Here is a 14,518-nt window from a genome sequence, read left to right on the forward strand (position 1 = left end):
GCTGGCGAAAGTTGGCATTAGTGCTCAAATAATGTAGCTTTTCCTCAGCTGTGGTAGCAATAGTAGCTCTTTCCATAATGAAAACAGCATATAACACCTCTTCGTACATCAATGCACAAGCCCAAACAGCAAAAAACGAGTCTGATGAGTACACGAGACATTTTAGGCACTCAGACATCCACAGATGCAGAACTGCTCAGTGCTTTGGGGTCTGAGGCGAAGGGTCAAGTGCTGTTAAACTTCATTGGCCTTGCATTTTCAGCCTGGTGCTACCGAATTCATGGGAGGGAGGTAATTTGGATCAAGAATCCACCAAATTCATGGGAAGGAGGTAACTGGGATCAAGAATTGTCTTGAGTATTGAATGACACCACCACAAATGATAACCAGAAGCTGTTCTAAATATTAAACAGAGGAAATTTTTTGTCAAGAGCGTGTATTAACCCATAGTTTCCTTTTAAGCATATGGCTGATATGGCTTTGATCTGCTCCTCAGGCTGACTGCACTTTGCCCCTGTAAATTTAAGTGCCGGAGAAGCCACATGGTCGCTCTTAAGGTTATTCCCCAGTTAAAATAAGGATCAGGGAGGCTCCTGTGGCTGGGCTTTGCTGCGATGGAGAAGTGAGGATCGCTAATGAAGCATTTTGCCTCCTGGTGGACAGGCGAGGATGGAGGACAGGGGTGGAGGATAGGGATTGAGGACAGGCTCCCTGAACTGGACCAAAGTGAGTTTGTAGGGTGGGCTGCACATCCGAAAGACTCCGCAGAGGGATCTGAGCACATGGGGAGAATAAGCAAAACCCACTGGGAAATGAAGAGCCCTTGTCCTGCGTTTTACAGCCAAGATGTTGGTTTTTTGAAACACGGATGGTGTGCTTGCAGCACACTGATTTATGGCAAAGAGGTCAAGAAAGTGCCTTCCAGACTCCTTTTAAATTAAGTAACTAAACTGCATGTTGAGGTGGCAGCCAGGGATGAGGCCATGATGCTGTAAAGTTTTTCCCATGATTTTCTGCAGAGGCAGGAGTTCCATTTGAGGATGGGAAAGTTTTTTCCTCTTCTGGCATATGACTGTTCACCTTTCTCTAAAGTATAATTTGAGGTTTTTTGGTTTCATTCCTGCAAATGTAGTGCTGCTTCAAGGCACGTAGCTCATCTTCAGATACCTCTGCACTGGTACAGAGGATGGATGACTGAAGTTCCCAGAGTGTTGTAGCAGTTCCCTCACCTGGGACTGGTTTCATTTTGGTTTTTGATCAAGTCATGCAGGGATTACTATCGAGAAATGATTATTTACACCAACTTCCAAGATTACTTTTGTGTAATTTTTACATACCCTGTAGCTCTTCCAGGTATTTGAGCAGCAAACCCTTATAGGAAACATTTACCACAAGTAAATAATAGAGTTGCTATCTACAGTCCAACATATCAGTTGTTAACTACAATAATCACAGATTGGGATGGTTCTCCAGCCCTTAGAAAGGTATAATTTGCACATGCAGTGTCTTTTAGCAGCAGAATTTAAATGTGGAGGGGGAAGCTAAAAGGCAGATGTATTGGGATTGAAAAGAGCAATTAGAGGGCAGGTTGTGGTCACAGCATCAGGGTTGGTACAAAAAGGAGACTGGAAGCCTGTGGCCTTATTCTTTCCTGTGTGGTCAGCACCTGCAGCTTCAGCCCAGTGCAGCATTTAAAGGATGTGGGGCTGTACATGTGCTGGTTTTGTAAACATTTCCAAAACTGACTATTTAATACACTGCAAACATTTCTCTGGCTAACACAACTTGTTATTACTACATGTTAGGGCTTTTATTGCATAATCTTGGCTGCAAAAGACATCAGAGTGCTCCCAAAATGTATCTTACACAGAAAAACAAAAAAAGATAGAAGAGGCAATTCCAGCAAAACATCTGTGATGACATATTCAGCCCATTATTTTGTCAACAGTGCAAGTATTTGATGGCATAATAAAAAGATACACTTTGCTTAGCAAAAACATTAAGGGATAACAGCCAAGTTAAATAGGGTACAATTAAAGGTTTGCTTAACCCACGGGATTCCACTTCCAGAAAAACAAAAATAGAGCCATTTTGATCCCTCCTTCCATGTTCTATTTGTATACTCTTGTTTGGGGATTGAAAAAAAAAATCACTTAGCAAAAGGAGAATATCTTCTTAATTTATGTTTCACACTGAAAAAAGTTTTGTAAGTTAATCATAATAGCAACAGAATTCTGGATTGCAGAGGGGGAAAACCAAGCACACCTGGGAGAAGAGATAACAGGAATTAATCATGTGCAACCTGCTTTGAGGAAAAAAGTGCACAATCCAGTTTAAAGCCTCATTTTAAATTAGTCCTGTGCACTAATTTTCTGCTTCATTTTGTTAACATAATTGATGCCAGACTTCAACACGTCTTGGAAATACACTGCATTTCCTTCTGATACATCTTTTCCAAATAAATAGCAAAGAAATGGTAATTTATTACAGCTATTTTTCACATGAAAGTTGACCTCCTCTATTTCAAGGTTTCTTACAAGTTGTCCCACAAAATGGAGACTAATACTGTGCCAGAGGGCAGCTGTTCCAATGACAAATACTGTAGATAAATTCACAATTCAGTTTTCCTGCAGGTAGGAAATCCAAAGATTATGCCACTTCCAGCACAAAATACAAATTAAAACCAGCATTAGACAAACCTTGTTTCCTGGCAGAAATTGCCATAAATTTCTCAGCTGGAAGTCCTGCCTAACCCAAGGAAGTTGCTGAAGAGGCACCTGATTTGCATTAGAGTAAATGAGTGCAGGATGGCTGTTGAAGATGTGTTTGTCTTTTCCCTTCTCCTTTCCCTGTGTTGCATATTGTTCTTCAAAGAATGTAGGAGAAATTATGAAAGGAGGTTCATCAAATTCCTTTAGATTCAGGTTTAAAAGCAGTCTAACAAAATGGCACTGTGCACTCCCCCCTATTTAGTGCTGTGTGTGCCTTTCCTGCAAGGCTGCTTCAAAGCATCGCAGTTCTTCACAAGAAAGAAAGCCTGAAAACGTTTAAATTTGAGTTTGGAATTAATTTTATGTCTCAGATTCTCCCACCTGGATAACACAGTCCTCCCTTCAGCTGGTAATGGGCTTGTGACAGTTCTGGACTTCGTGATCCTCGAATCTGAGGGTAAACCTGTCACTGGGCACCTGCAGATTCTCTACTTGTGCCCCTAATGTTGTCTGTTGCTATTCCTAGTCCTTTTTGGGTTTTATTTTCAGTCATGTGGTGCAATGATCTAAGTTCAGTACAGAAGAGTCTGTTGGGCTGTGCCAAAGCCAAAAGACAACCTACAGCAATTCTGATCGTGCAAAGACATAGCAACCTTTGGGATTATTGCTTAGCAACTGCAAACACACAGAGGAGTAAAACTCACAGCCCAGCTCCACAGCAGGTCTGAGAAATCCCTAATTCACTTCAAGATTTTTAATGGTGGAGAACAGATGGGCATGTATTAAATTCCTCTTGATTTGCAAAGCCACTTTGAATGCAGGAGGAGTAAGATCTGTTTTGATACCTGCTCCAAAGGTAAGAAAAACAGTTCTTCAAAGCTTCAGAAAGCAAAAGGAAAAATGTTTTAAAATTTTAATTGTATTGAAAAGGTCATGTATGAAAAGGGTATTGGGCTCTTTGTGATTGATGTGATAAACATGCTCTGTGGAACACATTAGAGTGATCAAAAACACATTGGACTGTGTTTTTGAAAAGATTTTGTAACTCAGACATCTCCAAAATACTTACCTAAACAAACTTTAGTGTTTCCTGGCCCTATCCCACCCATCAAAATTCCCTAACAGAATAACAGTGAAACCATAAGAATCTTATTTATGAGCAGATTTGGGTTTTGTACAGAAAACACAGAGATAATTTTTTTGTAACTGCAGGAATTCCAGCAAGGATATTTTTCTCACAGAAAAGGAGCCAGGAAAGTGGCATCCTACTAAATAATGGAAAGCTTATCTTGCCTTCAGCTTGAACAAAGGCTTACAGGAAACTTTATATGACATTTCAAACTTCCTGGGTGTTTCTAAACTTTGCTTCTGTGCTCCATGCTTACTGTTATTTGGGCTCCATTTGGGAATGCCACAGGCCATGAGAGCTCTCTGTATTTTTATAGAATCACAGACTCATAGAATCATTAAGAATGGAAAAGATCTCCAAGATCATCAAGTCCAACTTTTGACCAAACACCACGTTGTCAACTAGGCCTGGCACTGAGTGCCATGTCCAGTCATTTCTTGAACACCTCCAGGGATGGGGACTCCACCACTTCCCTGGGCAGCCATTCCAGTGCCTGACCACCCTTTCAGTTAAGGATTTTCCCCTTATGGGCCAAGTTCTGAACTAATGTAAATCAGCACTGAAGTTTATGAGCCAAACTGGAGGTGTGTCGCTGTTATCCTCAACAAATTCCGAGCTTCAGGGCCTGATTCTAGCACTCCTTTGTTGTTTATTTGAACAGTTATGTGTTGTTTGTGTGTTCTTCCATACCCTCTTAGTCTCCTCCATCTGTACTGCATTAAAGCAGTGGGAACAGTTCTCTGAGCTCTGCTTCCATTCCTGGAGTTATGTGAATGCCCTGGAATTGAGATAGAACAGTTGCACTAGTTGTTTTATGTTTTGTTTTGGACACAGAGATACTTTATAAACATTTACTAATCCTCAAAACCATCCTAACAAAAGGTTGAGAGCAGCATAGAAAATGTATTCATCATCTCTCAGAATCAGCCACCTCACGAAGCAGAGGCCAGTTGTCACTTTAACATTGCACAGAAACTGCAGAGGGTTTCGTAAAGGGTGTTTAAAAAATAACATAAGTATTTGAAACTGCAAGAACAGTTTATTTTGGCACAACAAAACCAGCTGATTGGGAATGTGACCAGAACATTTGGTTAACACCCTTCTTTGAACCAAGGAGTCTGGTTTTACAGCTCATTGAAAGGAACTCACCTAAGCAAGGAACAATTCAACAGGGTGGACAGGTTTCCCTTTTTACCACTACAAATTCAGACTCCTTTACAGCTCATGTCCTTCAGTGGCAAAACCAGCTACCAGCTTAAAACCCTCTGTGTGGGTGAGGCAGGCAGTTTGAGCCATAAATTCATCCCATTCCCTGGCAGGTAATCATCTTTGAAATCAAATTACCAGAAGATGCCAACAAGCCCATCGAGAAAACAGACCCAGAAATGCAATGCTGTGAAGCATCCCACCCATCCAGCAGTATTTGCACTCCAACAGTGGTAATGAACCAGAAGGTCAACATATTAGTAATTACATTTGTGTGCCAGGAGGGCTGTAGATCACATTTATGCATTTCCTGGAAGGTTGAACTCACTTCAGAACAGCTACAAATGCTTAAACAGCAAGAGCAATACATGTCAAAAGCAGCAGTATTGCTATGGATACTGAGAGGCCTCAGTGAAAAGCTCTTTTAAATAAAAACTTGAAAAGGTTAGTGCAGCAGCAAGTTCTGAGTGGAGTTTCATCTTTAATTTGGAAAGGTGTTAGGTTATTTATTAATATCACCCTTTCTTGCTGTTGTTTAGCGCTGAGCTGGGGTTTGGCAGCATGTGCTGTGTTTTCATGCTTTGAATCAAGTAGTAGCCAGCCCTCTGCTCCCTCCTGTGTGTGTAAATCCCACTGCAGATGCAGACAGTTATGCCTGCAGACACACAGAAACATTTTTCAAATTGTGCCTTGTAAGCAGCTCAGTTTCTTCCTAATGTTTCACAGAAAGAACATTTTGAGAAGAAAACAGCAAGGTTCATGAAATTGTAAAGGGAGATACCTCTTTTACACAATAATCTACAACATTAAGTGCTTGTGAACAACTTGATTACAGAGTTCATGGTATAGAGTTTCCCTTTCCATAGAAGCTCTGCTGATCCACACACCTGTGTCCTTGTTACCTTAACAAAACATCCAGAGGAAAAAATAGTTGCCAAAGTTGAAGTTAAGTAGTTTGTGGGACAAGCTTCCTCACTGTTCTTCACAGCTACCGAAAAGCTGAAGCAGAGGCAGCATATAGAGGAATCTTGCTGCTGGGTATCTGGGTATTTTCCATTACTTACTTCCTTTGTCTCATTTCCACTGGATTTCCTGGAGGCAGGGAATGGACCTAAACAGAAATAATGGCACTGGGGGTAAGAGGATTCCACTGGTTGGAACTGGGGAACAAGTTCTGAGCACTGTTCACCACTTGGTTTCTGAGTCTCCAAGTGACCTGCAATTAATCATTCCCCCTTTGTTCTCAGTTTCTTCTCTTGTAAGAAAGGAACACAGTAAGTTGCTCTGTCTCCAAGGGCTGTTGTGATACATAATTAATCTTTATAAATCATTTACTGCTCTTTGGAGCAAAGGGGCTGTATTTATTTAAGAGTACAAAGCAGCAGTAACAGAATAAAAAAGGAACACAGAAAAAATATTAGTTAATTCCTAACAATAGACTTTATTGCTGTGTCACCTGTTAGGGCCCTGCTGCATCTTTTGGCATTATATAACAAGCTGCTTTTTTTCTGTGTCACAGTGATTGAGGTATGGCTGCTCATCCAGAAGAATCAGCAGAGTCTGCAGGTCTGCAATATCCCAAAGCTGGACATGAGGCTGGAGCTGCCACAGAAATGGGAAGCAATCAGGGCAATGATGAACTGCCATGTCTTAGTAATTATGCTTCATGGAGAGAGTGTTTTTATGAAAAGGTGCAAGAAAGGTGTCTGAGTCTGCAGGAGACAAAGGCAAGTGTGATTGGAGCACAAAAGGCAGAAGAAAAAAAGACAGAGAAGAGAGAACCCTGTGACTCACTGGCCAGAGAGTGGTACAGCGAAGAGAGAGAGACACTCAATACTCGCATCTATTTGCTTGACAAACTCCTACCTACATTAATCCCAGGAGTAGAAAATCTGTTAATGGAAGTGGAAAGAAAGCATGTGCTTGTATCAGACAAAGACCCAAGCACATTTGACCCCATTAATTATCTTGCAGAATATCTGATGCGACATAACCCTCTGTACAGTGTTTCTACCAAGCCAGGCCCGTACGTGAGAGGAATGAGGATGGTGGTGGAGGAGCTCAAATCTTTGATGCAAGGTACAACATCAGAGAGGTGAGAACGGTGACAGTGTGGCTGGTCACGAGGCCAGAGCTGGTGTCCTGGTCTCTCCTTTACAAAAGGAATGGTGTCACTGCAGCCTGGCTGGGGGGGTGTTGAACAAAACACACCTTGTGGAGTGCAGTGCCGGGGGGGTATTTGTCTCTCATCAAAACTTGAGAAGCAGGACAAATGCCAGAACATGTCACACAAAATGAAACACTAGTTATTCCTGTTTAAGGCAATATTCTGCCCTTTACAAGTATATAATTCCTCCTTAGACTCTATCTTAATTACATATGTGCAATGCAAACTGCTTCCAAACTGGTCTAGCTTAGTGACAGCAGTTCTTTGGGACAAGTGTTACTATCAAAGGTCTAAGAGACTCCTCAGATCATTTCTTCTCTATTCTTCCAAACATAATAAACATATAACCTTTTTTTTCCCTTTCAGGATGATTTCTCTTGACCAAATCACCAACAACATTGTCCTGGCGCATTGTAGAAACTCATTCTCCTGTGATTTCTACTTAGGCTTTCCTTTCAGATTCTATTTTTCCCTTTAAAGTAGGAACTGTTTTGTATTTTATTCTGTTGCTTATTTCTAGGCTGCTTGCTTTAGTATAATATTTAATGAATATTGGAAGGGGGTTCCATGTCACCTTACAATATGCAGAGCTTAGAATGTGAGAGCATTAGGTGAGCAGTAATGCTTTATTTTCATTGCTCTATTCAGAAAAATATAGAAGTGAACTTCTGAGTTTGCAGATGATCCAGACGTGATTGTGATTGATGTCAAAATTACTCATTTGCTACTAGATCACTTCATTCTGTGTCTGTGTTTGTAGAATAATGACTTCTATTTGAATGCCTGACTATTTGCATAAATAGTGCATACAGCTTGAAAATTGGTTTCAGGGTTTCAGTGTCAGGAATTAGGGAAGTAAAATGTTGACATGTCTTATGCATAAACCCTAAATGAAGATAATTGAAGTTCTCAGCATTATAATGCATAAAAGGATATGTTAAATCTCTCTCTACCACTCTGAGCTTCTCTCTACATTTCCATGCCACATACTGTTGCAGATCACTGGAACATGCCTGGTGTGAATTCAATAAAGCAGAGTGAGAAGTGAATTTCATACAGTCACCTCCTTTCTCAACATAGATAAAAATAATCATAACTGACTGGTGTGGTCAGTGTGCAAGAGCTCAGCTTTTGGGTTTTCTTCATAAGCAGACATACAGTGGTAAAAATAGAGCTGGTAAAAGAATTCCAGTTTTATTTTCTATTTTTCAAGTGTTGGTCCACTGAACAAATGAGCTGGGGAAACACCTCTTTCAGTGAGTTTTCACTCAAGCACAGGCTGGGGGGATGTTTAGGATGCCAGCCTTGCGACATCTTTGCTTTAGGACTGTTTCATCACTTATATTGCTTCACAGAGGGACACCTGCATATAGGAAGTTCAGAACCATATCTCAGTTGATTTTGCAAAGGAAATTGAATTAAAATACAAAAATTTCCTGGGGTTTTCAGTTGGATTTTTGTTTGGTTTGATTTTGTGGTTGGTTTGGGGTTTTTTTCTCTGCTAAAATACTCTTGGCTTTCAGTGTGAATCACAGCTTATTTGTGGAGAAGGCAGATTTTCCTGTAGAATGCAAAGTGTTGGCTACCCATGACCTGTGATCCTGACCTTGGCTGTTAAGCCCATGTTTACATTTGGAGGCAGGTTCTCAATTTGTAGCTCTCAGAGCTGATGCAAAAGAAGTGACTATCAAGACTTGTAGAAATAAATATCTCCATAGACAGCATTGCCACGGGGGTTTCTGTAATCTCATGGCTGTAGCAGGTTTTGCATATCCACTGGTAGTACTCTCATGGGATTTGCATTCACCACAGCTCAGGATTTACATATTTGTGATGGCTGTATTGTGGGATTTGCATGAGATTCTCAAATCACAGCAACACAGAGGATTTTACCAGCACCATGCAGCACTGAGACTCTTCATGTGAGTCACTGGCTTTCCAAACAGGAAAGAAGTGTAACAGGAGCAGTGCCAGTCCGTGCTCAACATCTCCCACATAAGCACCAGAAGGGTGAGGAATTGAATTCTGGCCCAAATGAAGCTCCTGGGAGCCTTGGCATTACCTTCAGGAAAGGCAGGATCACCACAGGTTCCCATTTAATGCTTACCCATCCTCAGTGAGCTCACTTGGGCTTCCTCCAGTTTCTTCTGAACTGCCACCTGACTGGGAGTCAAGGCATGCAGGAGAACAGATGGGAGAAATTCCTTATCCACAGGGACTGATACCTGTAACAGATGTGTTTGTCCAGGGATGGCAGTCCTTCAGGCTGAGTCACCCATCCCTGTGTGGGAGGCAGGCAGCTCCCTTCCTGAGGAGACTTGTTTGGTTCTGCAGGGAGAAGTCACCTCGCTGCCATCTCATCTTTTCTGGAAATGTCTGATATGAAACAAGCTCACTTCACGATGGGTGATCAGCGCTGTTATCCCTGTTTTGCTGCTATAGTCTGGAGGGAAACATTCTGTCCCACCTCAGGGACACCAGGCAGAGGATACAACTGCACAGTAGTTTAGGACCCTAGAAATTAATGCAAAACTGCAGCCCAGTGCAGGTGCAGCACAGAATGTAACTTGTGCTGGACACTGCCCAAATTAATCACAGAGCACCTTGGCAGCTCCAGGCACAGCCCCCTCTCTGCTTGAGGCTTGCAGACAGCTCTGGAGGAGGAGCTGCATCTACAAATGGTCTGTTTTCTCTTTCTGTCTGCAGCACATATTGGAGGAGAATCTGCTAGTCCATTTGGGTTGGTACCTGCTGCATTCCTCCCCTTTGCTGGCTCGGGGAAGGAATCAGAAGATGGGAAATTATTTTCCCCTTCCCCTGGTATCAAAGTGCTGGAGGCTGAGCTGCCTCAGCAGGACTTGTGCAATGCCCACCATTGATTGAGGAACCCAGTGATTCATTAAGAAACCTCTGTGATAAATGGCCATGAAGAACAAGTACCTGGTGATAAAACTGACTGTGATCAAAGAGTATTGCTGTGACATGTAAAACAGGCCTCTCTGTTCATTAAAGAAGATACTGCTGGGTTATAATTTCTGGGATGATCCCAGAGCAACAGAAGAGAGCAGGGATAGGATCAGCCCATTTCACAGCATGTGAAACACAGGGGGAAGAAGGGAGCAGGAATTGTTAGCTAAAATACACGTTTTGGAGTTCTCAGGTACAAAAGAGGAGCAATTTCCCTTTCTCTGAGTAGCTACAGAGGGTGTGAAGGCCACGAAGGTGAGCAGCTGCCTCAGTGCAGAGAGATTCCAGCAGCTTCCATGAGCAGGAGCTGTTCTCCCCATGTGAACCAATTCTTTGGCTTTAAGCATTTTGACCTTCCTAAAGGCTTTTTTTTCCACTTCATAAATTAAAAAAGTCAAAATTATCACAGTTCTACAGGATCAATTTTATTCAGTTCTTTTGTCGTGTGAAAGAGAGGATTGGGAAGAACATGGCTGGGTGATCAGGGAAGCAGAGAAAACAAAAGAAGGAAGAAAGGGAGCTACTTTTAGTCCAAACCTGCAAACTCTGTGTGTTCAGAATGATGGAGAGGTTGGGGTATTTTCCATGTCCTAAGGCAGTGAGGGCTCTATTGTGTGAGGCTGCTTCAGAAATTTCATCAAACGTTGTTCTTTGCCAGTGAAGTACTTGTGTGAAAAGGTACTTGGGCTTGGAGACAAAGGAGACTGATGCAATTCTGTTGGTAAATCAAGTGTAGCAAAATTATGCACCTGTCTTCTTGCTAAAATTGAAAGGAAATTGAAGGACATCTACACAATAAATGATGAATGCCATTATAAATGTGAAGGTAAAATTTATCGCTGTTGAAATTACACAAAATAGAAGAGCTGCACAGATGATTTTCCCTTAAATGTCTACCACATGGAAAAGAATTTCAGTAAAAAGTTCCTTCCTTTCCTTTTGTTCTTCAGGGTAGGCTTATCAAGCTTAAGTATGTTTATGATGATATCTTTTCAATCCATATTCCCATGTCCTACAGGCTGGTCAAGATGAAGGCTGAGGCAAAGGACAAACGTGAGGCCAGGGAGGAGATGGAAAGAAAGAAGGCTGAGGAGAGAGAGATGAGGAAGGAGACACTGGCAGCTCTGTTCAAAGAGTGGACAGTGGATGGCAAGCACAGAATACCAATGGCACTGGTAACTAGGAAAGATCCTTGGTAAAACACTGCTGTGGTTGTTCCAGACAGGAGGAAAAGGACATTTGTGGGTGGGTGATGGCTCTGCTGCCCTTAGGGTCAGGGTACAGGTCGTTGTCTGCCTCAGGCTCACCAAGCCCTGATTCCCCACAAATCTTACCTATGTGTAAGACTCATGACTGGCCCATATGTCTGATTATTCCAGGTGATTTATTTTGGTAATTGCCCACTGCTGTCTGCATGACACAGGCCTTTGACTATTACCCTGATTTGTAGGTTCAGAGTGCCCTGAGGTCTTTTCCAGATGTCACTGATTCTATTCCTGAAAAACTGAGAAAAGGTAAGTTTTCGATGTGTCTTCCTCAGTTTTATTGCTGTGATCTGAATTCTGGTCTGAGCTGTGGGCAAACAGCAAATGGATTTCATAACAGAGGGAGAATCTCTAAGGGTAGTTACATCAGGATATGAAACACAAATCTACAGACAGATTGGAGGGTCTGAACCACCCTGTGGCTCATTAACATGATCTTGAAAAGAGTGGAAAGAAGTTTACAAAATCTTTCAGGAGATAGAAAGACCAGATTCAGGCCATTCCCACTTACATCCTGCATTAGCCAGACGTTGCCATGTGCTTATCACTGTTTTTAAGAATCACTGTACCAACCTCCTCCTTCACCTGCCCTATCAGGCAGTGTTTGTCTCATGGGAGGTCTTGGAAATACTGGCATACTGGGAGGTATGGAGCAAAGGTAGGATCAACAATATTAACAGAGTTGTTACCTTTTATGGTTTCAGGGGAAATGCTGAAGTTTCCCTAATGCTCCACAAAATAGCCCAAGTCATTGAGCCATTCCTTTAGCCAGTCCCAGACCATCCCAGTGACAGCCCAGGGCCTCTGGATGGGAACACTTGGCTCAGTAACATTTCCATAATTCCTATCACTTTATACAGCTCACACTTGACCTCCCTGAATGATGAAAATTGAATAGAGCTGGGAACACTGAAGTGGCACCACGAGCCTGCTGCCAGGCTTTCCTGAGCCTGTAATGATCATCAGTGAAAACAGATCTGCCTTCACTGGTTTGGGATGATAAACAGGGCACTCCAGAGTGCATTTCTGCTGGAGTCACCTCTGCCTGGAGCTCCCTTGCTCAGCCCTGTCCGTGTTACAGATCTGCTCCTCTGGTCTTGGTAGGATGTTGTGACTGCCAACACAGCCCCTGCTGTGCTCCTGCTGTGGGACAGTGCAAACAGACCCTGGGACATGAGACTGTGAAGGAAATGCCTCCCCAAATGTTTGCTCTCCAGATGCTGGAGGTGCTCTCTGTCCTATTTCACTAATAGTGTGGCTCCATTTCTTAATTCATTTCGTCTAATAGCATCCAATGTACATTAACAGAACATTAAGCTCTGTTTATAGTTTAATAAAGATAATGTACAGTTTAGGAATGTCTTAACCAACAAGAGATAAATGCATTCTATGGTGAATTTTCTCATTACTGCTGATATATTGTAGAAGAAAGAACAGAAAAATGATGCCAACAGAAATAGCATGTCTGTGCTCGAAGACCTCTTTCAGAAATCTATGTAGATGTTTGATTTCTCTTCTCAGTTCCATTATAGGAGCTCAGAAGCTGACCAAAACATACTTTTGAATATCATCATCAGTAAAAATATTCCCACAGATATTCTTGAGAAAATTACTATGATTTTCAGATTCCACTCTTGCAAAGCAGAACCCGTGTCTCCAGTGTTCTAAGGCAGTTTTATCTGTTTGTTAAATCAAAATTCATTTCCTCCCTCACATAATTAGTTTTAAGTACCGTTAAAATCATTGCAATTTGCACCAGCTTATGTCAAGAATAAATATGACTCTACAGTTCTGAATAGCTAAATGCAGATTCTCAGCAAGAGATACATGTAAGGAGCAGATTTGGTTGGTCTCTGTACAGTTAGATGCTTCAGCTACTGTGGGATAACCTCAAAAACATGTTTGAGAAGATGAGAAGAAAGTTAATGTAACAGCACAGTGTGCAAAAAAGTGTGTACAATATTGTGTACAATATGCAAAATCACAACTGTTGCTTTCTAAACCAATATCCCTTCATTTTTTTACCAGCAATTCAGGACAGGAAGCTGGAAATCTTAAACACATTGGAAGAAACTTTAAAGCTAGATGAGTTCACAGAGGTGAGAAATGAAATAAGAGCATCTGGTTCAGAATATGATGTTTATCACAAAGTAGCAGCATTTCCCTGGGGACAGCCCAGAGGAGTAAGAAGGGCTGCCCTTCTCCAGCATCCCAGGGAACTGGTTGTATCAGGACATTTCACATTCCATATCCATCTCCATCCTCTGCTGCCACATTTCCATTCTGGCCAGCAAAGGGGAAGTGTTTTGCTTTCCTCAGAGCTGCAGCCTGTGCTGCTCTCTGGGAAGTTGCTCTGGGAGCAGTGGTTTTTAGGACATCCCTCCCAGTCCCTTTCTGAAATGCCAAAGCCCTGAATTACAAATGTACAGGAACCATAACCAGGCAGTTTTAAACTCATTGTCATTGAGAAATATCAGAAGTGTGGTTTTAACTCACCAAAATCATAAATGTACTCTACTGTTCCTCAAGTTGAAAATAACCAAATCAGTTCAAACTGTATTTATAGAAAATTCTCCAGGCCAAGGCTTTGCCAACCATATCTACCTGCAGCAGAGCTGAATTTTATGGCTGAGTAATTGAACCTGTGAAAAGGGGTGTTTAGAACAGAAATAATGACAGACCCTCATTGCAGCAGTGCTAGTGGGTGCTGTTATAATAATTAAAACCAGAGTATAAAGCAGCTGTGCAGAGACTATTTCCAAGAAACCATGTGTGATTTTTGTGCCTTCTTCCCTCTCAGGAGACTCACATGTTCAATATTTTGCACGGAGATGCATTTTTATGATAACTTGTTGAAGGTTTTTTAAGCATGAAATGAGGAATTTTTGAATTTAACCTCAGAATTACTGCATCTAATTAAGAAAGCGATTGTGGATAATGAGAGCCCAGAGAATTGCTTTTGTCACTGCGATGAAGCATCAATCCATAACCCCTATGGTACATGTATATAATCTCTGAATGAATTCATGCTCCATTAGCATTAGAAAACTGTTTAAAATATGTTTTGTGTACT

General features: G+C 41.7%; 1 protein-coding gene across 7 annotated transcripts in view; it reads left to right on the plus strand.

Moving 5' to 3' along the window:
- Positions 1–14,518, plus strand: part of EFCAB5 (EF-hand calcium binding domain 5) — a 36,728-nt gene that overhangs the window by 784 nt on the left and 21,426 nt on the right. For 4 of the 7 annotated variants that reach the window (XM_032707672.1, XM_032707677.1, XM_032707678.1 and 1 more), the window contains exons 2-5: positions 6,566–7,141; positions 11,199–11,355; positions 11,631–11,694; positions 13,474–13,544. In XM_032707672.1, coding sequence (XP_032563563.1) covers positions 6,576–7,141; positions 11,199–11,355; positions 11,631–11,694; positions 13,474–13,544 — 858 coding nt within the window. In that variant the 5' untranslated portion in view covers positions 6,566–6,575. Of the gene's footprint in view, positions 1–262; positions 332–3,110; positions 3,568–5,159; positions 5,280–6,565; positions 7,142–11,198; positions 11,356–11,630; positions 11,695–13,473; positions 13,545–14,518 lie in introns of those variants that run through there. The other 3 variants (XM_032707675.1, XM_032707676.1, XM_032707674.1) reach the window with 3 other exon arrangements.

Source organism: Chiroxiphia lanceolata, chromosome 20 (assembly GCF_009829145.1).
Source record: "Chiroxiphia lanceolata isolate bChiLan1 chromosome 20, bChiLan1.pri, whole genome shotgun sequence".
Lineage (NCBI taxonomy): Eukaryota > Metazoa > Chordata > Aves > Passeriformes > Pipridae > Chiroxiphia > Chiroxiphia lanceolata.